General features: G+C 42.6%; 3 protein-coding genes across 6 annotated transcripts in view; 1 reads left to right on the plus strand and 2 right to left on the minus strand.

Moving 5' to 3' along the window:
• Positions 1-10,714, plus strand: part of LOC143292700 (uncharacterized) — a 40,211-nt gene extending 29,497 nt beyond the window's left edge. For all 3 annotated transcript variants that reach the window (XM_076603211.1, XM_076603210.1, XM_076603212.1), the window contains 5 exons: positions 1,730-1,801; positions 3,281-3,370; positions 4,923-5,032; positions 8,001-8,100; positions 8,454-10,714. In XM_076603211.1, the coding sequence (XP_076459326.1) occupies positions 1,730-1,801; positions 3,281-3,370; positions 4,923-5,032; positions 8,001-8,100; positions 8,454-8,759 (678 nt within the window). In that variant the 3' untranslated portion in view covers positions 8,760-10,714. The remainder of the gene's footprint in view (positions 1-1,729; positions 1,802-3,280; positions 3,371-4,922; positions 5,033-8,000; positions 8,101-8,453) is intronic.
• A 3,028-nt stretch (positions 10,715-13,742) lies between these two features.
• LOC143292701 (puromycin-sensitive aminopeptidase-like) overlaps positions 13,743-23,046 on the minus strand; it is a 52,838-nt gene continuing 43,534 nt past the window's right edge. For both annotated transcript variants that reach the window (XM_076603213.1, XM_076603215.1), the window contains exon 22: positions 13,743-14,700. In XM_076603213.1, the coding sequence (XP_076459328.1) occupies positions 14,579-14,700 (122 nt within the window). In that variant the 3' untranslated portion in view covers positions 13,743-14,578. The remainder of the gene's footprint in view (positions 14,701-23,046) is intronic.
• LOC143292703 (uncharacterized) lies at positions 14,722-22,731 on the minus strand. The gene is made up of 3 exons (XM_076603217.1): positions 20,775-22,731; positions 19,967-20,104; positions 14,722-17,746 (listed from the first exon to the last, which is right to left on the minus strand). The coding sequence occupies exons 1-3, from the start codon at positions 20,804-20,806 to the stop codon at positions 17,206-17,208; spliced, it is 711 nt and encodes a 236-aa protein (XP_076459332.1). The 5' UTR covers positions 20,807-22,731; the 3' UTR covers positions 14,722-17,205.

Raw genomic sequence — 23,046 nt, forward strand, 5'->3', positions numbered from 1 at the left:
GCGCGTCGGGTTACGCTGATTGTCAGGCATCTGCCTCGCAGATGTGATGTAGCGTGTATATGGATTTGTCCGAACGCAGTGACGCCTCCTTGAGAAACTGGAACTGAATCTGATTTGACATCCACAGAACACCACACACAAAGCCGAGACGCGAGGAACTCTTTCTTACACACAACAGTCAGGATGTTTTCCTTGTTCTGCATTGTCAGTGGGCGCCTCGGTCGGCTGCACAGAAATGAACTGATTGTTTATCTGGAGATTTGGTGTGCAGCCTATACCGCCTGCCACTGGCTGTCAGTCCAGTTCATTGAGTGGGTGTGTCCCTTGGTTGTGTCTGTATTCAAAAGATTAGATTTGTACTGGTTCACAGTTAGAGTGAACGTGCAAATATGTGGGCTTATTGGCGATATATTTCAGGGTGGGTTTTTTTTTTTTTAACGAATCGTTTCAGTGTGGTAGAAATTTCAAAAAGGAGACAGAAGAGTTCAAGTATTAAACTAACCAAGCGTGGTAAACGTTGCTCTTTGAAAAAGTAAGCTCAATGTCTGCAAGTTCAATCCATTGCTGCCTATCGCTTCCTTTCAGCGTGTCAGATAGGCAAATGGTGAGCTGTATAGCAGAGAAACAACAACAACAGAAAGCTAGAAACGTGCCCAGTCAGTTGTGTGTCGTTGCCTCACTTTAACCACTTGGCTGCTGAACATGGTGACAGGGGATCAGTGTGGCATCAGTTTGAAATGCAAGAACTGATGAAGGCCACACTGATTTTATAATGATAATAATGACATGATAATAATAATAATGATAGTAATGAAGATGATGATGATGATTATAATAATGATAATGATGATTATAATAATGATGATGATGATGATGATGATGACGACGACGACGATGACAGCAACAACAACAATAACAACAACAGTAATAACAACAACAACAACAATAATAAAAATAATAATAATAATGATAATAATAATGATGATGATAATGACAATAATAATGATTATAATAATGACGATGATGATAATAATAATGATGATAATAATGATAATAGTGTACATTCATATAGTGCCCTTTCTCTCCAAGAGCTCAGGGCGCTTTTACATGACGTAAAACGTTACAAAATACTATATTACATGAATCATTCATGACTACTGTTTCTCAACCCCCCCCCTCTTCCCGCCCCCCACGCCCACACCCCACCCCCCACTCTCCCTCTCTCATTCGTCATGCATTCGTCATTCTCATCAGAACACGAACTCGAATTGGCTAGGGTTTTTTTTCTGAAGCTTTGAATGTCCGTGTAGATTTGCAGAGATGGCCATTTCGTTTATTTGTTTATAGTCTGTTCATCTAAGATGATGATATTAGACTGAAAATAAATTATATTATTGTTATTTGAATTATTATTATTTGGATTATTATCATTTCCATCATAATGATGGTTGTTATTATTGTTGGGTTTTTTGACATGCTGTTTTGAATTTGACAATACTCGCATAATTTGCGTCCGAACTTTTAGATATTTTGCAGACTTGTTGACGATACCCTAAGGTTAGTGTGTGAATTTTTTTCAAGGGATTCGGTTTCTCTATCACTGAGAAAATACATTTCAAAAAGCGGTTCACTTTTTCGGGGGACACACGATATTGTGATGTAAGGGAAGAAAGAAGGGACTGTGACTTTGTTGATAACCAGTGTTAAATGGATTTTTTTTTTTCTTCAGAACGTGTTTCGTAAATATTCCCGAGAGGCCGCGGGGTTGGAGAGACTGCAGAAATCGACGGTAGAGTTGACGGTGAGTGTATTTAGAATTATATTGTACTGTACTGTACTGTACTGTACTGTCTTGTCTTGTCTTGTCTTGTGTCTTGTCTTGTGTCTTGTCTTGTGCCTTTTCTTGTCTTGTCTTGTATCTTGTCTTGTCTTGTCTTGCATTGCCTTGTGTGTGTCTTGTGTCCTGTCTTGTCTTGTGTCTTGTCTAGTGTCTTGCCTTGTGTCTTGTCTTGTCTTGTGTCTTGTCTTGTGTCTTGTCTTGTCTTGTCTGGTCTTGTGTTCTGTGTCTTGTCTTAATTTGTGTCTTGTCTTCTCCTGTGTATTGTGTTTGTGTTTTGTCTTCTGTCTTGTCTTGTGTCTTGTCTTGTCTTGTGTCTGTCTTGTCTTGTGCCCTGTCTTGGCTTTGGTTGTCTTGTCTGGTCTTGTCTTTTACATCTTGTCTTGTTTTTTGTCTTGTCTTATGTCTTGTGTTAGTGTCTTGTCTTGTGTCTTGTCTTGGCTAGTCTTGTCTTGTCTGGTCTTGTGTTTTGTGTCTTGTCTTGTTTTGTGTCTTGTCTTGCCTTGTGTTTGTGTTTTGTCTTGTGTCTTGTCTTGTCTTGTGTCTTGTCTTGTTTTGTGTCTTGTGTCCTGTCTTGGTTTGTCTTGTCTGTCTGGTCTTGTGTTTTACGTCTTGTCTTGTTTTGTGTCTTGTCTTGTCTTGTCTTATGTCTTGTGTTTGTGTTTTGTCTTCTCTTCTATCTTGTGTCTTGTCTTGTCTTGTGTTTTGTCTTGTCTTGTGTCTTGTCTTGTGTATTGTCTTGTCTTGTCTTCTCTTGTGTCTTGTCTTGTCTTGTATTGTCTTGTGTATTGTCTTGTGTCTTGGCTTGTCTTGTCTTGTGTCTTGTCTTGTCTTGTCTGGTCTTGTGTTCTGTGTCTTGTCTTGTTTTGTGTCTTGTCTTGTCCTGTGTCTTGTGTTTGTGTTTTGTCTTGTGTCTTGTCTTGTGTCTTGTCTTGTCTTGTCTTGTGTCTTGGAAAAATCTCCACCCATAAAAAAGCACCACTGTGCGACTTGATTCGAACTCAGGAAATTCGGGCGAGAATCCAGCGGCCTAACCATTTGACCACCCCTCAATCGGGCGCAATAGCCGAGTGATTAAAGCGTTGGACTGTCAATCTGAGGGTCCCAGGTTCGAATCTCGGTAACAGTGCCTGGTGGGTAAAGGGTCGAGATTTTTCTGATTTCCCGGGTCAGTTCCTGAACCCCCTTCGTGTGTATACGGCAAGCAGAAGATCAAATACGCACGTTAAAGATCCTGTAATCCATGTCAGCGTTCGGTGGGTTATGGAAACAAGAACATACACAGCATGCACTCCCCCGAAAACGGAGTATGGCCATCTACATGGCGGGATAAAAACGGTCATGCACGTAAAAGCCCACTCGTGTACATACGAGTGAACATGGGAGTTGCAGCCCACGAACGAAGAAGAAGAAGACCCCCGTACCCGTGTTTTGTTTTGCCAGGAAGTACGGAAAGAAGTGGACGACATGAGGACGAAATATCTGGACAACAGTGACCGATTGGCCTCGGCTACCAGTGACCTCACGGACATGGTGAGTCCGGTGGGCTGGAGGGTGGAGGGCGGAGAGGAAGGTTCGTGGGAGCGGGTGGAGGCGTGGGGGGCTGGGGGGAGCTGGGTCCTCCTCTTTGCTTCTTCTTTGGCTTTTGGTGGTGGTGGTGGTGGTAGTGGAATTCTTCTTCTTCTTCTCTTCTCTTCTCTTATTGTTGTTGCTGCTGTTGTTGTTCTTACTGCTGCTGATGTTGCTGTTGTTGTTGTTGCTGCTGCTGATGTTGCTGCTGTTGTTGCTGTTGTTGTTGCTGCTGCTGTTGTTGTTGTTGTTGTTGCTGCTGCTGTTGTTATTGTTGTTGTTGATGATGCTGCTGTTGTTGCTGACCACAACAACGATAATGATGATGACGAAACTGTGCTGTACTGGCTGTGACGTACTGACATCAACAACGATGATGACGATGATGATGATGATGATGATGATGATGATGATGATGATAAAACAGTGCTGTGCTGGCTATAAAGTACTGATAACAACGATGATGATGATGATGATGATGATGATGAAACTGTGCTCTACTGGCTGTGACCTACTGATAACAACGATGATGATGATGATGATGATGATGATGAAACTGTGCTGTACTGGCTATAAAGTACTGACAACAACAACGATGATGATGATGATGATGATGATGATGATGATGATGATGATGATGATGATGAAACTGTGCTGTACTGGCTATAAAGTACTGACAACAACGATGATGATGATGATGATAAACTGTGCTGTACTGGCTATAAAGTACTGACAACAACGATGATGATGATGATAATGATGAAACAGTGCTGTACTGGCTGTGACGTACTGACAACAACGATGATGATGATGACGACTATGACGATGAAGATGATGATGATGACGACTATGACGATGATGATGATGATGATGATGACGTTGATGATGATGATGATGATGAAACTATGCTGTACTGGCTATAAAGTACTTACAACAACGATGATGATGATGATGATAATGATGATGATGATGATGATGATGATGAAACTGTGCTGTACTGGCTATAAATTACTGATAACAACGATGATGATGATGATGATGATGATGATGATGAAACTGTGCTGTACTGGCTATAAAGTACTGACAACAACGATGATGATGATGATGATGATGATGATGATGATGATGATGATGAAACTGTGCTGTACTGGCTATAAAGTACTGATAACAACAACGATGATGATGATGACGACTATGACGATGAAGATGATGATGATGACGACGACGATGATGATGATGACGATTACGACGACGACGATGATAACGATGATGATGATGAAGTACCGTGCTCTAAAGCATTGGCAGCAATGATGATAAATAGTGAGCAACAGTGAGGAGGAGGAGGAGGAAGAGCAGGAACATTACGACGACGACGACAATGATGATGATGATGCTGATTACGACGACGACGATGATGATGACGATGCTGTTGCTGATGATGATGAAGATGATAATGGTGACGATGCTGACGACGACGACGATGACGATGACGCTGTGCTGTACTGCTGTCCAACAGAAGGTGCAGCTGATGGACTTTGAGCAGCGGTTCCAGACCAAGGTGACGGAGGTGGACGACAAGTACCGGCACAAGCTGCACGACCTCATGGCCCAGAACTCACAGCTCAGGTGATCCAGCGGGTTGTGTCGGGTTGGTCTGGACGGTGCTGTGCTGTGCTGGGCTGGGCTGGGCTGTGTGGTGGTGTGCTATACTGGGCTGTGTTGTGCTGTGCTGTGCTGGGCTGGGCTGGGCTGTGCTGTGCTGTGCTGTGTTGTGCTGGGCTGTGTTGTGGTGTGTTGTGCTGTGCTGGGCTGGGCTGGGCTGTGTTGTGCTGTGCTGTGCTGTGCTGGGCTGGGCTGTGCTGTGCTGTGCTGTGCTGGGCTGTGTTGTGGTGTGTTGTGCTGTGTTGTGCTGTGCTGTGCTGTACTGTGCTGTGTTGTGGTGTGTTGTGCTGTGCTGTGCTGTGCTGTACTGGGCTGTGTTGTGGTGTGTTGTGCTGTGTTGTGCTGTGCTGTGCTGTACTGGGCTGTGTTGTGGTGTGTTGTGCTGTGCTGGGCTGGGCTGGGCTGTGTTGTGTTGTGCTGTGCTGTGCTGTGGTGTTTTCTGGTGTGCTGTGTTGTGCCGTGCTGTGCTGTGCTTTAATGCATGATGCACACGGCATCTCGCTTTATCGTCTTATTCAAGAGACTAGACCAGACCTTCTAGTAGTAGGAGGAGGGGGCATCGTTTTGGCAAGGTGTTGCGTCCTTGGGAAATATTTGGACTGTGTTGTGCTGTTTCGTGCGGTGCTGTGTTTACTGTGCTGCGCTTTGTTGTGTTATGCTGTGCTGTGTCTTGCTGTGCTGTGTTGTGCTGTACCGTGCTGTGCTGGACTGTTGCAATACATTTACTTACTGCATTGTATTGTATTGTATTGGACTGGATTGTGTCGTGCTGTGCTGTGCTGTACTGTGTTGTGCTGTGCTGTGTTGTGCTGTGCTGTGCTGTGCTGTGTTGCGCTGTGTTATGCTGCGCTGTGCAACGTTGTGTTATGCTGCGCTGTGCTATGTTGTGCTGTGTTGCGCTGTGCTGTGCAACGTTGTGTGGTGCTGTGCTGTGTTGCGCTGTGTTATGCTGTGCTGTGCTTTGTTGTGTTGTGCTGAGCTGTGCTGTGTTGCGCTGTGTTATGCTGCGCCGTGCTGTCTCATGTTGTGCTGTGCTGAGGTGTGCTGTGTTATTCTGTGCTGTGCTGTGTTATGTTTGCTGTGTTATGTTGTGTTGTGCTGTATTGTGTTGTGCAGTGCTCTGTTTTGCTGTGCTGTTGTAATACGTTCACACTACTGCACTGTATTGTAATGTACTGTGCTGTACTGTATTGCATTATAGTTTTGTATTGTATTATATTGTATTGTGGCTAAGACGTTCATCTGCTGATGCAGCGTCCATAAGGGTCTAGGTTCGAATCCCTTGTCTTGCCGTTTCTCCAAAGTTTGACTGTAAAATCAAACTGAGCGTCTAGTCTTTCGGATGAGATGATAAACCGAGGTCGTGTGTGCAGCACGGAATTGGCGCACTAAAAAGGAACACATGACAACATTAGTGTTGTCCTCTGGCGAGATTTTTGTAGACGGAATCCACTCTGATACATACACAAAATATGTATGTATGCGTGACCTCAAGGCCTGACTAAGTGCGTTGGGTTGTGATGTTTGTCAGGAATCTCCCAAAACATAATTATGTGGTGTAGCGTGTAAGGTTTCGCCTGAACGCAGTAACACATGCTTGAGAGACTGGAAAATAGATCTGTACTGTATTAGACTGGATTAGAGTGCTTTTAATCATAGTGTGGATTTCGGGCTGCTCTCCCTGGGAAGAGCGTGCCACTACAGTGTAGCGCCACCCTTTTTTCTTTCTTTCTTTTTTTGTGTTTTTTTTTTGTTTGTTTGTTTGTTTTGTTTTGTTTTGTTTTGTTGGTTGTTTTTTTGTTTGTTTGGTTGGTTGGTTGGTTGTTTTTTGTTGTTTTTTCCCTGTTTGTGAGCGTATCTGTTTTACCATCAGAGTGGATTCTTTTATACAAGAATTTCGCCACGGACAACGCTTGACGTGTCGTTTTTGTGTGTGTGTGGGAGGGGGGGTTGTGCTTTTTTTTTGGGGGGGGGGGGTTGTTTTTAGTGGATTTTTTTTTTTTTTTTTGGGGGGGGGTAGGGTCAGGGGGTGGGGGTGTTGTTGTTTGTTTGTTTGTTGTTGTTTTTTTTACAGATGCTAAAATGCATGGTGCACACAGCATCTCGCTGTGTCGTCTGATTCAAGAGACTAGACCAGAAGTCAGGTCAGGTGGAGGGGGGGCTTGGGGGGGGGGAGGGGGCTGAGGGGAGGCCTGCTTCGGCATGGTGTTGTGTCCTTGGGAAAGGCACTTTGCTCCTGATTTCTTTCTCTCACTCCACACCACCCTAGGTGAGAATGGGCTACCTGACTTCTGCTGGGAAAGGTTTAATAAGACAACGGAAGGAGAAGATTGGGGCCCCGCCTTGCTTTGCCGTACCCTGGACACGGTGAACAGTTCGAATACTTTTTATTCAAGCTTTGGCCCCAGTGGGTGGCGGGGTGTGGGGGGTGGGGGGAGCGTTTAAGCTAAGGCAAGACCATACATGTAAAATGTAATGGAAATCAGTGCGCGCCGCAGCACAAGAAACATAACAAGCTACCCATACAGCAAACATTCATGTGGTAAATACACAACCACAAGACAGTTGTGATGTTATGCAGTGAAGTGTGATCATCAAGAGCAGCTTCTAGTTTTTATGCAATACCTCTGGGGGAAATCATTTCAATATAACACGGGAAATTTTGCAAGTTTTATGAATGAATGAATGGATATAAATCCACTGCCCCAAGGACCGTAAACGTCTATGAGACCTTTTAACATATTCGTCTTACTTTTACGGTATTTGTTGTATGTGTGTGTGTGTGTGTGTGTGTGTGTGTGTGTGTGTGTGTGTGTGTGTGTGTGTGTGTGTTGGCATCTTTGACAAACGTGTAAAATGTGGCATTGTATGATGATCGTGTGGTTGACTGGTCTTTTTTCTTCTCTCTCTCTCTCTTTCCGTGACATTGCAGACTGCTGTACATGGACAAGTGTGGTCAGCTGTTCGACGAACAGTCCAGCTCCTCAGCCAGGGTCATGCTTCAGGTCAAGGCTGCCAGAGCGGCCATGGAGGTCAGTGTGTGTGCGCGTGTATGTGTGTGTGTGTGGGGGGGGGTGAGTATGCTGGGAGTGGGAGGTGGATGAAATGTGTGTAAGTGTGTGTGTGTGTGTGTGTGTGTGTGTGTGTGTGTGTGTGTGTGTGTGCGGGGGGTGAGTATGCTGGGAGTGGGAGGTGGATGAAATGTGTGTAAATGTGTGTGTGTGTGTGTGTGTGTGTGTGTGTGTGTGTGTGTGCATGCGCGCGCGAGAACATGCCTGAGAGACAGACAGACAGGCAGAGACAGAGGGAGAAATATTCTCCTGATCTTTTCACAATCTCATCAAACCCCCGTCCACCTCTCCCACCCACCCCCTGCCCTCCACAGTCCCAACACCAACACCGCAACAACGACGACAGAGACCTAGGATCGAACCCCGGACCCTCAGCCAAAAGCCCGCGTCCCTCCAGCGCCCCGGGCACCCCGCGGGAAACCGAATCCGCGAATCTCATGACCAGAGACACCTCTCACCATCAGGAGAAGAACACACTCCCTCCAAATGTCCTCATCCCACCTGAAGACCCCGAAACGAAGCGTCCCAGGCAGGGTGGAGTCGTGGCCTCTGGAGGCAGCCTGGTGAAGAAGAAGAAGAAGAAGGAAGAGGAGAGCTTGCTCAACACTGTGCGTGTTTGAGAGCGGATGTTTCGTGAACAAGGCGTTAGAAATCCTTCTTCAGTCCGGAGCACACAATCTCTCGCACTGTTATAAGTGACATTTCGTCCAGAACTTTTTTTGGTAGAGGAGTATAGCTGCCTGGTGCAAGTCAGTGTGAGCAGAGAGTTAGTATGCGGACGTGGTCAGCACCATACTGTGCATGTATGAAAGAAAGGAGAGAGATTACACCAGGGTAAGGAGACGAGACAGAGGCTCCATGTTCGGACCAATATGATCCCCAGTCCTGAAGACGGCGAAGTGACAGGGTGTGGTTCTGTCAGGAGCTCTTCCGTTCCTGGTGGTGGTGTCCCAGCGGATGAGCAGAGAGGGAGATTTGCTCAGCGCTATGCATGTTGTAAAACATAGTTCAGTCCCTTATGGAAATGTATAGATATCATTATATCATAAGTTCAGTTTCCTATGGGAAGGTATTGCAAAAATGAGAACTGTATTGTCAGTGGTTTCTGCATTGCAACGGAAACTGATTTACAGCCAAGTCTTTCCTGAAGGACTATGACACTCAAACTAGGAGGCAAAACTGCACTGGCTCTAAATTCTGCAGCCTTGGGGGCTACTTGGACTTTGGGAACCATCCCAACGCCGACTGTCCTAAAACCCTCTTGGCCAAGAGAGTGGGGATGTAACTTGGGCTATAATTAAATTCTAGCCCAGATAGTCGGGACAGCAGTTTCATCTGCTGTTCTGATGGCCATAGTCGGACACGACCGGCTATCATATCATGCATACATACAAAGTTCAGTTACTTGTGAAAAGATGTTAAGTTCAGCTGCTTTTGGGAAGGTAGAGTACAGTTCTCGTAGAAGGCTTATTAGGTTCGCGAAAATATCGCATCTCTGAATGAAAGCCGAGTTTTGATATAACACATGGGACGGATGATTACTGATTTTTGCGATATGAAGGGGTTCCGTCAGTTGCCGTTCATGTGCGTTCAGAAGCAGGTCACCACGTCTGCATCAGAAACGTAGATAGATCTGTAAACAATAGAGTGGTACAAGGGACACAACTTCAAGTCAATGCTGCTCATGCCACCAATTCAGTCAACACACACGTAAACAAATGGTACATCGGAACAAACCTAGGAACTTCCTAAAAGAAAAATGGAAGCTCCGGGCTTGTCCTTTACAGGCCTACCATTCACTTGACATGTGTGCACACAGCAGCAGTGACAGAAGAAATGCGCACACAAAAAAAGATCTGCTCAATAAAGGCTGATGATCACGACTTTCTGCAGAATGGGTTTAAGTTATTTGAAGAATATTGTTTTTAATTCATGTCCAGGTTGTATGGACGATATCGGAAGTTCTAAGTTTGCTTTACGCTAAGAATTTCCTCTTATTCTACACTAATTGTGATAAGCAAACTTAGCTGTGCTAGATATATAACGCAGCCCAGAACTATTCATTAACATGTGTAGAAGAAAACCACCTAGACGCATTCATCACATTAGATGTAGGTAATTAGAGAATTTCCACGTATGTTTAGAAACATGTTAAGTTGTTTGGAACTAGAAAACTGCATATGAGGAACAGACGATTGTAGAGTGCTTGAAAATGATGGGCACAGAAATCTGATCGCAGTTTAGCAACTTTATTGTTTTTCGCGATTTCCTTTTTTTGAATGACAGACAATAAAGGTCATACTTTTAGGAAACCGTTGATGAGCAAAACTATTTATTTCTTTATTGATGTTGGATGTTTTTATAGCTAAACTATTTGTGCTTGTGCAGCGCTTGTGTTCGCAGATTCGAGTGCAGTTGTGTGTGTGTGCGTGTGTGTGTGTGTGTGTGTGTGAGTGTTTGTGGAATGTGTGTGCGTGTGTGTGTGCATGTGTGTGCATGTGTATGTGTGTGTGCGTGTGTTGTTTTAACAGTTAAGCATCAGATTAGCAAGTTGAAAATGAAACTTTAAAACATGTTGAAAGGATGTTTGTTTTATGCGTTTGAATGTATGTAGCGTGCGTGTGTATGTACGCGCGTGCGCGCGCGCGCGCGCACACACACACACACACACACACACACATGGACACAAATGCCTTGACACGTGCACGTACGTAACGAACACACACACACACACACATTTTTTTTTTTTTTTTTCCCCAACAGAATTTCTGCCAGGGAGATGGGCAGGGGTTGAGGGGTGTGTGTGTAGGGGTGGGGGTGGGGGGGCGGGGGTAAGGGGGGGGGGGGTAGAAACTACTGACAAGTGTGGAGTTCGATCCTGTGTGCTCAAATTCTTTGGCTTTCTAGACGAACGTCTTTCCACTGGGCCACTCCTCCACCGATTCTGTAGATGAAATGAAATCAAAATATACACTATTAATCCACGTGGAAATTCAGATGGCAGTGTTGACGACTTCACCCCGGAGCCCTTTCTCCACTCCCACGTCTCCCAGTCCGTGAAAAAGGAGTGAAGGAGTGCAGGTTACTGGTGACCTTGGTGATGGTATTCATTGCCAGTTTTGTCACGGGATTAGTGGAAGAGAGGTGATCTGTTTTCGTGGCGTGGTTATATTTTCGTTTTTTGACGGGACCGCTGCATGGGGTCTGATATTTTTTTGTCAGCTGGAACTGCTCTGTTGTTTCCCGTCTTTATATTTCCCATCATATATATATATATATATGTGAGTGTGTGTGTGTGTGTGTGTGTTCGTTCTTCTACGTGTGTATGTGTGTGTGTGTTCCCAGCTGGCTGCGTTTAGGTATTGATTTTGTCGGCAATGCAAGTGCTCATTCTTGAATAATTTGCAAACTGCGTATTTGAATCCTTTTCGGCGTTGAAGATATAACTTGAAATTACACGCTCCCTAAGTAACTGTAATAAATTCTGGGTGTGCGGATGGAAATCGTATCATCTTTACCCTTCTCTCCGGCTGCACAATAGATATGACTGCATTCTACCTTTCTGATCTCGATTTTTTTCGATTTAAAGCAAAAACAAAAAACCATGCCAGACTTTCGAGTTTGCCATACAGGTGGCACTGGAGGGTATGAATGCACACACAAAGGATGCACACACGAACATGCAACCATACCACACCACACCACACGCATGCACGCACCCACTCCAGTCAAGACAGGGTTAAGACACAAGCAACTATTGTTTTTCTTTCTTTTATTTTCTTCTTTTTTCCAGTCGTAAGGATGTGACCGATTAAGTTTATCTGAGAGCCAGCTGAAAGGCAGATATATAGATATGAGTAATGTGGCCATCAAAGGACATACCATGAGAGACTGGAATCCAAGATTACATGCCAATGGGGAAGTTTCCTACACTGACAGGATAACTTGGGACAGATGAAAAAAAACAAAAACAAAAAAACCTATCTAAATGAGTGATAAGGATCTCAGTTTTATCAACGTTTTCTTTTTTCATCTCAGTTTTACTTAAGTCATGAGGCACCACTGTTTCTTCCCCCCCCCCCCCCACCCCACCCCACCCCCCCCCCCCTTTTTTTTCTTTTTTTTTTAAATTTCAATAGATCTTTAGTCTTTAACCTTGACTTTTGAAAGTGTTGGTATTTTAGCCATCGCCAATCATTTGTACCAAACTAGACTGAAGCTGGAGGGAAAAAAAAGCTCTACATTTTTTTCCTGTTGTGATCTTGAACTCTTTCAATTTCTGTACCAAGTTTGGTTCCCACACTCCATGAGGTTGCCGAGAAAATGCCAACCTCAAAGATGAACACACATGACCATCGGGACAATGAATTCATCAAATCCTGTGTGTCAGGGACAGTCCTCTCCTTCCACCTTTTTTTTTTTTTTTTTACCTTGTCAAAAAATGTATTCAATCTTCAAAGTAAACAAAAACAAAAACGAAAAAAACACACACAAAAAAGTTGATCATCAAACCCACAAAACACAGTTCATGACACAGTGTCCCAACCATTAGCTCCTTAGGGCAAATAAGACTAGGCCATGTTGAGGACGCCAGTATTCCACTATCATCCCCAGATTACAAAAAAACAAAAGAAAAAAAAAAAGAAAAAAAAATTGTAAAAAAGGAAAAAAACAATACTTCAAAGCCAAACAAAAAATATATTAAAAAGGCCATATTGGCAAATAACACTGCAGAATAGGCAGCTTGTGCCCATCCCAGTGTTTACAATATCAATTCCTAATTGCCAGAGCAAAAGAGCACAGATAGTACATCACAGACTGCGGAAATGAGAAAAAAGTGTCAAGTCTTGCTTGAAAAAAGGAAGGGGAATGGACTGGGAAGACAGAAAAAGGAGACAACAGTGAAGGGAGAAAAAAGGCAGAAAAAAGAGAGTGATAGAGTCCTTGAGTATATTTTTTTAATTAACTCGTTTCGATCTGCTTCGCAAGTCAGCCCAAAACAAAATTGAGTCAATGAACTTGTGATGTCACAATCTTTTGAAAATGGCAGCCTCCATTACTGCACAAAGTATCACATGTAAACACAGTTGTTTTTTCTCAAGATATACATTTATTTGCTTAAAAAATATAATGGATGAGCCAGGCCTCCCTAAAATCCTTAAAGCCTTAAAGCCAAACTACTTCAAGACCTCTTTAAGATCATGCTGACTGCTGCCTGGGTCTTGGGCCATTCATATACCACTACCCTTCAATTGACAAGTACACACAGCAACAATGATGCAAGACATGTGAAACACAGAGCAGTGAATGACTGAATCAAGACTGGCCAAAACACTTTTGTCCGGAACATACCACACTCAGAATGCACGGACGGGAAAAACAAATGCATTGCAATATTTATATAATGAATATAACTGGCAAAATGACTTGGTGAAGAGAAGCGAAATACCAAGGAATAATTACAGAGAAACGTCAAGGAATGAATACCATTACTCTTTATAAGACAAAGGTAAGTAATTCATAACACTGCTGCTTGCAGTACTTGTCTTCTTTTCTATGGAACTGCTGCTGCTGTTTTTTTTTAGAAGGTAGGGTAAGGGTTGCTTTTTGTGTGTGCATGTGGAGGTGGGGTGAGGGGGCATGATGCTACCGTATGCAGTATGAGAGCTGATGATGTACAGACTTGACAGTGTATGTGCAAGGTGAAAAGTAGTAGCAATCCAGCACCCCATTACACAGAGCTATAGCAGTTAATACACCATCAGTTTGACATTCCATTTTACTTGCTGGTGGAAGTGCCACTGATCTCTGCACAACTGGTCCTTCAAGCATTTTTTTTCCAATAAGTCATTCAGCTCTATTTCATGACATATAAACATACAGTTACACTCATAAAATAAAATTTAAAAAAACCAGAACTATCAAACAGACGTTTTTTTTGTAAACAGTAACACTCATGGAAAGCAAAACCAGATTATTTAACAGACTTGTGTTCACATGAGAAACAAAAACTGAGCTGCTGTTATTGATACAGACACTGTGCTTGTCACCAAAATGGAATGGGTAGTAAAATTTCACCCCAAAGTCAGCAGTTTAACACTCATGGTCAGAAGTCTGCAATAAACTGTGAATATTTCCTAACATGTCCATGAAGTAGTTAGGCATAATACTCAATCCACAAATTAAAACAAAACAACCAAAATTTTTAAAGAAAAGATTAAACCCATTCCATCCGCCCTTGATCAACCCTGTTCCACCAAAACTCACAATTCAACTACCCCCTCCTCCTTCCTATCAAACAATAACACTCAAATGAAAATAAATAAAACTTTGACACAATGTCCTCTACCACCAGTACATGTGATGGAACATGAAACAAAACTCCCCCTCCTCCTCCTCCATTCCCCATCATTGAGAAGCACTGACCAAAACACTGCATCTACTCCACTGGGAAATTCATCTCCTCCGTCACTGTCACCACCACATCACTGGCAAATTCCTCTGGAGGGACACCAGAGCTGACCACCTCCACTGGTTTCCTGTCCTGCTTTCCAGTCTGACCTGAAACATTTTTCCATCCTCTCCTTTTTTAGTGGAAATGTACATTCAACAAACATTAAAATGTGTTTATAAATAATGAATTAATTCATCATCCACACTGAAACTCATCTTGAATTGGTCTCACAAGGAAAAGCTGATATATGTATGTTGAGTTAAACCAACCCAAACCACATTCATCAATGGCTGGACTTCTTCATTCGTGGGCTGCAACCCCCACATTCACTCGTACGAAAATGTGTGGGCTTTTACGTTTTTTACCCTGCTATGCAGGCAGCCATACTCCGTTTTCTGGGGCATCAATGGTTGGACAAAATCCCAATAATTGATGTTTTATAAACCCTTGAACTTCAACCAAGAGCAGAACAGCACCACATCAGTAATACAAAGTGGTGAACACAAGCTCTTCTTACCTTTCTGCTCCACGACTTGTACATAGACCTGCCAACACTTAGTTGGACTTCAGTGTATGTTGCATTCTCATTATTTGAGAGCTGCAGAACCACAGACCATCCACACTGAAAGTTTGATGCTCTTGCCATTCAACTGTCCTTGGTTCACTCCGTCTGTGTGTGTGTGTGCATGAGTAAACGTGTGTGTGTGTGTGTGTGCGCTTGTGCGCGCACACGTGCATGCATGTGCACATGCAACAGAAGAAACTCATGTTTATCATGTGTGTGTGCATGCACATGTGTGAATATGTGATGGTTGTGTGTGTGTGTGTGCATGCGTGCCTGTGTGCCTGTCTGTGTGTCTGTGTCTATGTAGAATGTGGGGGTGGCACAGTACTTAAAAAAAAAAACAACTGATGCACAGGAACAAAAAATAAAGAGAAAAGTCAATACTGACCAACAAAAAAAATGATTCAACGACTTCACACTTCAACAGTATCAAGAAAACTGGGATTTATTATCAAAGAACACTTTTTTTCTTTTCTAAGAACAATAGCAAACAAACAAAAAAGCATACAAAAGTTATCTATACAGGTGCAAAATAAACAAATTTCAACCATGCCTCACTATGTTTTTAGAACAACTATCAATGAAATATAAGACAAGAAAAGCATGCAAATTGTTAAAGTCAAACATGATCAATTCATTGCTGGACAGCTGTTCTGCAAGCTACTTACAAATGAAAGAGACAGACCATTTTCTTGTCAGACAATAGTTTCACACATCTCTCTAAGAACACCATCATGACAGACATGCTGGGTCAGACTTTATTTCTTGCTCCCTTCCTGTAATGTGTATATTTACTTCCTTAGTTTCTCACACACTGGAGAACAACATCAACATTGGTATAACTGTGTTGCACTTCTCTGAAATTTGGCACATATGTTGACATGTGTGTGTGCTGAAACTTGTAATGTATATGAAAATATAAATAGTTGTGTGTAATCATGACCATATATTTGTGTACATTATGAGTATATCTGGAGTGTGGAGTGATGGCCTACAGGTAACGAGTCCACGTAGGAAGCAAGAGAATCTGAGCGCTGCTTCCAATCATGGCTGTCGCCAATATTTTCTCCCCCTCCACTAGACCTTGAGTGGTGGTCTGGACGCTAGTCATTCGGCCGAGACAATAAACCGAGGTCCCGTGTGCAGCATGCACTTAGTGCATGTAAAAGAACCCACGGCAACAAAAGGGTTGTCCCTGGCAAAATTCAGTAGAAAAATCCACTTTGATAGGAAAATCAAATAAACTGCACACAGGAAAAAATACCAAAAAATGGATGGTGCTCTCGGTGTAGCGACGCACTCTCCCTGGGGAGAGCAGCCTGAATTTCACACAGAGAAATCTGTTGTGATAAAAAGAGAAATACAAAAATGTATGTATGTATGAGTATGTCTGTAAGTATGTGTGTTTTGTCAGCAACAAATGTGCTTGATTTCCATTTTCTTCTCAACATACTCCCATGCATGCATTTTTTTTTCTTGATTTAACAATTGAATGAGAAATACATACCACAATATCAAACCACAAGGATTATAAAATGTAAGCTGAAAAAATGTTTCTGCTGTTCCTTTAAACAACAAAATGAAAATACTAAACAGCCAAACAAAAAAAACGTATCAGTGTGAAACAACAACAATAACAAAAAAAGAGGTTTTGATGAAAAAGTGAAAGAAAGTTTTGATGACAGAGCTTTTGTTAATGTTAAAGGTACCATAGCCTTTTATGGCTATAGTGGCAGTGACTTCATATTCACTGTGTCTATGGCTCAACATAGCAGGGTTGGATCCAATCCTCTCCTTCCCTGATGGAAATCAGGTAAATAATTACACCTGGGTGGAGTGACGAAAAAATCGCAGTAAAGTGCCTTCCCCAGGAACTGAAGCAGGGCGCTTGCTGGTATCAACCAAGTAACAAAAAAAAGTGGGGGGTGGGGGGGAGAAAAAAAAACAAAAAACGCAGTCAAAAAGAAAGGAAAACTAGTCATCATTCTCCTCCATCAACAGCCTGATCCCACAAACAGTCCTGTCTCAGACGTGATCCCCTCAACAGTTATATCTGAGCCTTGATCATGGCTTCAGCCAGGATATCTCTCTTTAAACTCTCAGCACTGAGCAACACTGCGCTCATCGCATGTCTGATATGAGCCTGTGCTTTGTCAGAATGTAACTGTTCTATCCTGATACTGAGGTACTTGCAAAACTCTTTGTTGCCTTCGGTCGAAATGCCTTCAGTCCAAGCTGAGTGGTGCAGAGATCGGGTGACAGGGGATGGCAGTTGGACCATACGCAACTGTTGTTGAAATTCAGGGTTCTCAACATTGAATAACACTATGCTCAAGTTATGTTTGAGATAGCTCTGCACTTTGCTGGGGAGCTTTCCCATTGCAAGGTAAAGGTACTTGCAGAATGCCTCCTCAATGCTGCCCAACTCTTCCTTTGGCTTTTCTGCCCCACTCTGGCTGCCATGACTGACAGGCTCCATGTCCATTGGACACTCCACTCTGTTCACACCTGACTCTGCTCGTTTCCAGCCAGGAGGTTTCTCGGCGGTATTGCTGCTGCTTGAAGCAACGCCATTATCTACCTTTGGTCTGAAAACAGGAAAAAAAAAGAATTTCAGCAATGACACAACCTACAATGTTTAAGAGGAATTTTTGTCACATCCCATTACATATACTGGTGATTGCAGACATAATGTTACCTATTTTGCAAATGGTAAGAGCAGAATGTGTACAAAACAAAAGTAACACAAAACGGCATCTCCCTACCCCAACCACGGCCTCTCAATACTCTCATACGTTTTTTGTTCTCACATCTTTAACATCATCATGGTCTCCTTTTTTTTTTTTCTTCATCATATTATTCTATGGAGGTGTATAATTCAAGCTGCTCTTTTTCACACAGATGCTGGCAACTCAAGAGATACTGAGTGAGATGTTTCAGATCCACAACATTCAGCCACAGAGTTGGCACCAGCACAGTGCTCAGTATGTTTTCAAAGGTCTGCCAAGTTCTTAGGGGTTGGTTTGCTGCACATAAATATGTCAGCAAGCATGCATTCCTAAAGAAGGGTGGCAAATCATTGCCGCCAACTTTCAACATTACTGGAATGTTTGTCGCTGTGTAAGGGCCACAGATGGCAGCAAGAATCTTGTTACGAAATTTATACTAAAACACTGGATGTAAAATCCCAAGTGGGCACAGATATTGTAAAAGAGAAGAAAGATGGCAAGAATTGTAAAGAGGCTTGTCTGCTAATGCAGTGTCCTTGAAGAGTCTGGGATCCAATCCTGGTCTCTTTCTCCCAGGTTTGACTGGTTAATCAAACTGAGCATCTAGTCACTTGGATAAGATGATAAACTGAGGTCCCATTTTCAGCACCCACTTGTGCACTGCAAAAGAACGCATAAGTGTTGTCCAAAGGCAAAATTCTGTAGAAGAAATCCACTCTGACAGGTACACAACTAAATACATGCATGCACTCCTGACCTGACTGTGCATTTGGATTCACTGCTGGTCAGGCACCTGCCTAACAGACGTGGTGTCACATCTATGGATTTGCCCAAATGCAGTGACGCCTCCGTGAGAAACTGAGACTGTGGAAGCTGCTCCCATGCTACACGCTATGCTGCAGGCCCAATCTTCCCATGCTACACACTGTGCTGCAGGTCCAATCTGCCCATGCTACACACTATGCTCCAGGTCCAATCTGCCCATGCTACACACTGTGCTGCAGGTCCAATCTGCCCATGCTACACACTATGCTCCAGGTCCAATCTGCCCATGCTACACGCTATGCTGCAGGTCCAATCTGCCCATGCTACACGCTATGCTCCAGGTCCAATCTGCCCATGCTACACGCTATGCTGCAGGTCCAATCTGCCCATGCTACACCCTATGCTGCAGGTCCAGTCTGCCCATGCTACACGCTATGCTGCAGGTCCAGTCTGCCCATGCTACACGCTATGCTCCAGGTCCAATCTGCCCATGCTACACGCTATGCTGCAGGTCCAATCTGCCCATGCTACACCCTATGCTGCAGGTCCAGTCTGCCCATGCTACACGCTATGCTGCAGTTCCAGTCTGCCCATGCTACACACTATGCTGCAGTTCCAGTCTGCCCATACTACACACTATGCTGCAGGTCCAATCTGCCCATGCTACATGCTAATCTGCAGGTCCAATCTGCCCACACCTTAAGTTCACCAGACATGACAGACAACAAGGTGGAACAAAACAAAGTGATTCCTGTTTTCAAGCACCACCAACATCACAGCATGCAACCAGTGCCTTGGTGAACCATGTATGTGACATCGGGCATGTTAAGAGCTATGCACTGTGTTGCACAGCACTGCATTGCATTGTACAGTACTGCACTGTAATATGACATAGTGCATTGTGGTAATTTTTGTCACAGCAGATTTCTCTCCTTGGGGTGAGAATGTCGCCACATTGAAGCCCCACTCTTTATGTATTTTTGTTGTTGTTTTTTTCTTTTTCCTGTCTGCAAGTATACTTGTTTTACTATCAAAGTGGATTTTTCAACAGAATTTTTCCAGAAACAACTCTTTGTTGCCATGGGATCTTTTACATGCACTAAGTGTATGCTGCACACGGGATCTCAGTCTATCCTCTTATCCGAAAGACTACCACTCAGACCACCACTCAAGATCTAGAGGATGGGGCAGTAAAAAATCCAGGTCCACACATATGGGACTGGAACCTGTGGACACTCTTGCTTTCTAGTCGAGTGCATAAACCACTGGGCCACCACTCCGCCACAAGTGTCTGAGCAGAAGACATGCAGTTACCTTTCTGTGTGAACGGCAACTTCCTGGTCGCGGGTGAGATCCTGTGAGTCATTTTCATCACTTGATCCGCCATCAACTGAGTCATAACTGCTGGCCAAGTCATGGCTCCCTTCTAGGGAGTTCCTCTTCCTCCTCCTCCTGAACACAGACAGTGTTCAGTGACTGTTTCGTTGTGTGTGTGTGGGTGTGGGTTTTTGTGTGTGTGTGTGTGCATGCATGCACACGTGTACACACATCTGTGCATGCGTGCATATGTGATGTCAGAGAGAGAAAGAGATGAAGAGAACAGGGAAGGAAAAGAAGAAATACATGACCACTTTCCTTTGAATATCGAGACAAGCCAAAATAAATCCCAAAATAAGACTTTTAGATATACCATATGTACTCTGGTCATAAATTTTGCTCTCTTCCGGTCACGGTATGGTGAACATACTGTGTTGTGTATGTGGAGCAGTCCCCACACTTTGACACCTCCTTGAACCTGAACTGAAAATCTTCCCATCACATTCCAACAATGGAGAGTTTCAATGCATCTTGGAACTAGTAAAAGACAATATTTACCTTGATTAACACTTTACCTGCTGCAAACGAGTACACCTTCATCAATGGCTAGTATCTTCCTCTTCGAAATGCTTTCCTTTTGTTCAGCAAAACCAGTTACGCAACATTAAAGTGTACAAAAAAGCAGTAACTGTGCTTTAGATTCAAGTTGCACTGATCTCATTTCAATAGGGTTTCAGCAGTTTTGAGGTTAAAACTACCAACAAAGTGACAGAGACAGACACAGACAAAACATTGACAGTATTACCTGCGGGGCGTGACAAACGTTTTCTTTTCCATGTACAGCTGGTGACTGACACGTCTCCATGGGGATGTGTCCAATGCCACAATATCTCTATGATCTGTAGAAACACGTCTCTAAGAAAGCACTTGGTAAAGGAACTGTTTGCTGAGTGCAAACAACGTTTATCAAATAGAACAGGACCACTTGAACAGATGCATGAAAAAACATGGTTTGGAGCTATCAAGTGAAAAAAACACACACACACAAAAAAAACACCACCAACTAAAAACTATTCTTTTAAAGAATGGTGAGAATCCAAAAACATTATCAATGTGAGTACCTGGGTTGTCGTCATTTTGTTTTATGAGCAGTTCTAAATTTGTGGGGATCCTTTGAAAACAGTTCATACTGAATATCTGATTGCAAAGATTGAAAAAGACTATATTTCCGATTAAAAAAGACAAAAAGAAGTACATAAGCACCTATGGAGCAAACAATAATAATAATAAAACTTTTCTTTCTTTTTTTTTTTCAATAGCGTGATTTCCAGACCCAATGTAGCTCAAAGCACATTATATCAACCAGTTAAATATAAACATCCTTTAAAACATTTTAACAGCTTTCTGTCAATGAAAAACTTATTAGACCATTTAGCAAGGCCATTAATCCTGCACTACTTGGAGTTCCTGTCCATACTAACACAATGGAATAAAAAGAAAGTTAATATTTTGCAGCTTTCAGAGCATCGCAAATTAGTAATGTCAAAATATGTCACTTGAAGCTTTATCAGTGCTGAATTCAAGATAAACCATCATTAACCCATTCAGTGCCAGAGAATCTGTAGAAAAAAACAAAAGAAGAAAGAATAAAGCTCTCCCTTTGCCAGGAAATTCAGGGGTAATAAATGTATCTAAATTCTAATACAAAAACTACTGGACATACAGAAAGAAAATAAATGTGAAGAATGATGAATGTGAATTCAGAATCTGGGATTTTTCCACAAATTATTTGCATTGTAGACAGCTGTTCAGGCATTTCAAAGTGAAGATGACAATGTTTGTGTCAAAGAAACGTCTGTTTCCGCCTCCACAGACTGACATCAAAAATGAAAACACACAAAATACAGCTGGAAGTAACATGCTTGTTGTCAGGTTAAACCCGTAGAAGAAAATAAAACAGGTTATAAGCCTTCTTTTCTTTTTTTATATAACAAATCACAATGCATGTAGACATGCAAGTGAATAACTGTCCCAACAATGACAAAAGTAGGTTCAACTTCAATTAATATAAAAAGGTCAATCAATCACCAATGGTTATGTCTATCCATCACTTGTTTTAACTGTACAATATAAAAAAAACACATGTTCACTGTCATAAAATTCAGTGAAAAGATGCAAACATAATGATGTTACTGACATTGTGGCATACACATCTCAAATACCATGTCATCAGTTCTGATGAATAGTTGTTTATTCTTACTTTTATAACATTCTGTTTGACTTTTCATTTTTACTTTTTTTTTTCTAATCTAATATCATGATAATGAAAAGATAAAACACAGAACAAACTTTTTTTGCTGCTGTGTAACTCTGTACAATTTTGTTTCTTCTTTTCCTGGCGGCTTTTTGCATATATTCAGCTGAAACAGAAAATAAATGCAAACCTCTTGAGATGCTGTCTTCCACAGAAGGCATGATTAGCTTCTTGCAAGGGTTTTGGATCTCACCCCTAACTGTGTAACAATTGATCTCACCCCTAACTGTGTAACAATGAATCTCACCCCCAACGGTGTAACAGTCAGTCAAACTAAGCTGTAATAGGTGAGAGGTCTACCAGAATCTAATACTTTTGAAGATGGGGACAAGCTGAAATGTCAGTCTGTCAGAGACAGCCTTGCTTAAAGATTAAAACATACGAGTCATGCTTCCATAGGCCCTGTCAACCCTGCCTTCTCTCTACACCTACCCCAACCCTACCCCCTCGCCCCACATACATACATGTAAGCTGGTTCAATAGGTTTATGAATAGACAGGTAGATTACGGGTTCAACAATTATCACCAACAGATCAATGAAAAATTCTTAAATAAATTTAGGAGTTAAATTTCTAAAACACATTTGTGCTTTCACACACACACACACACACACACACACACACATAAATAAGCATACACTTGTAACAAACAAAAATCAATGCGATAATCATGACACTGCAATCACTCCAAAGTATTATGACTCACCATTCATGTTTGGGTTTGACGTTTTTCAAGTGCTCCACAATACCGCAGCGCCACACAC

Source organism: Babylonia areolata, chromosome 18 (assembly GCF_041734735.1).
Source record: "Babylonia areolata isolate BAREFJ2019XMU chromosome 18, ASM4173473v1, whole genome shotgun sequence".
Lineage (NCBI taxonomy): Eukaryota > Metazoa > Mollusca > Gastropoda > Neogastropoda > Buccinidae > Babylonia > Babylonia areolata.

What these genes read in the sequence shown, in the direction of transcription:
- LOC143292703 (XM_076603217.1), bottom strand. Translation starts at nt 20,806, where the DNA reads ATGGAAAAGAAAACGTTTGTCACGCCCCGCAG. An exon ending in ACGTTTGTCACGCCCCGCAG is followed by an intron (nt 20,105 to 20,774) that starts GTAATACTGTCA and finishes GTCTGTGTTCAG; the next exon opens with GAGGAGGAGGAAGAGGAACT. An exon ending in GTTGCCGTTCACACAGAAAG is followed by an intron (nt 17,747 to 19,966) that starts GTAACTGCATGT and finishes TCCTGTTTTCAG; the next exon opens with ACCAAAGGTAGATAATGGCG.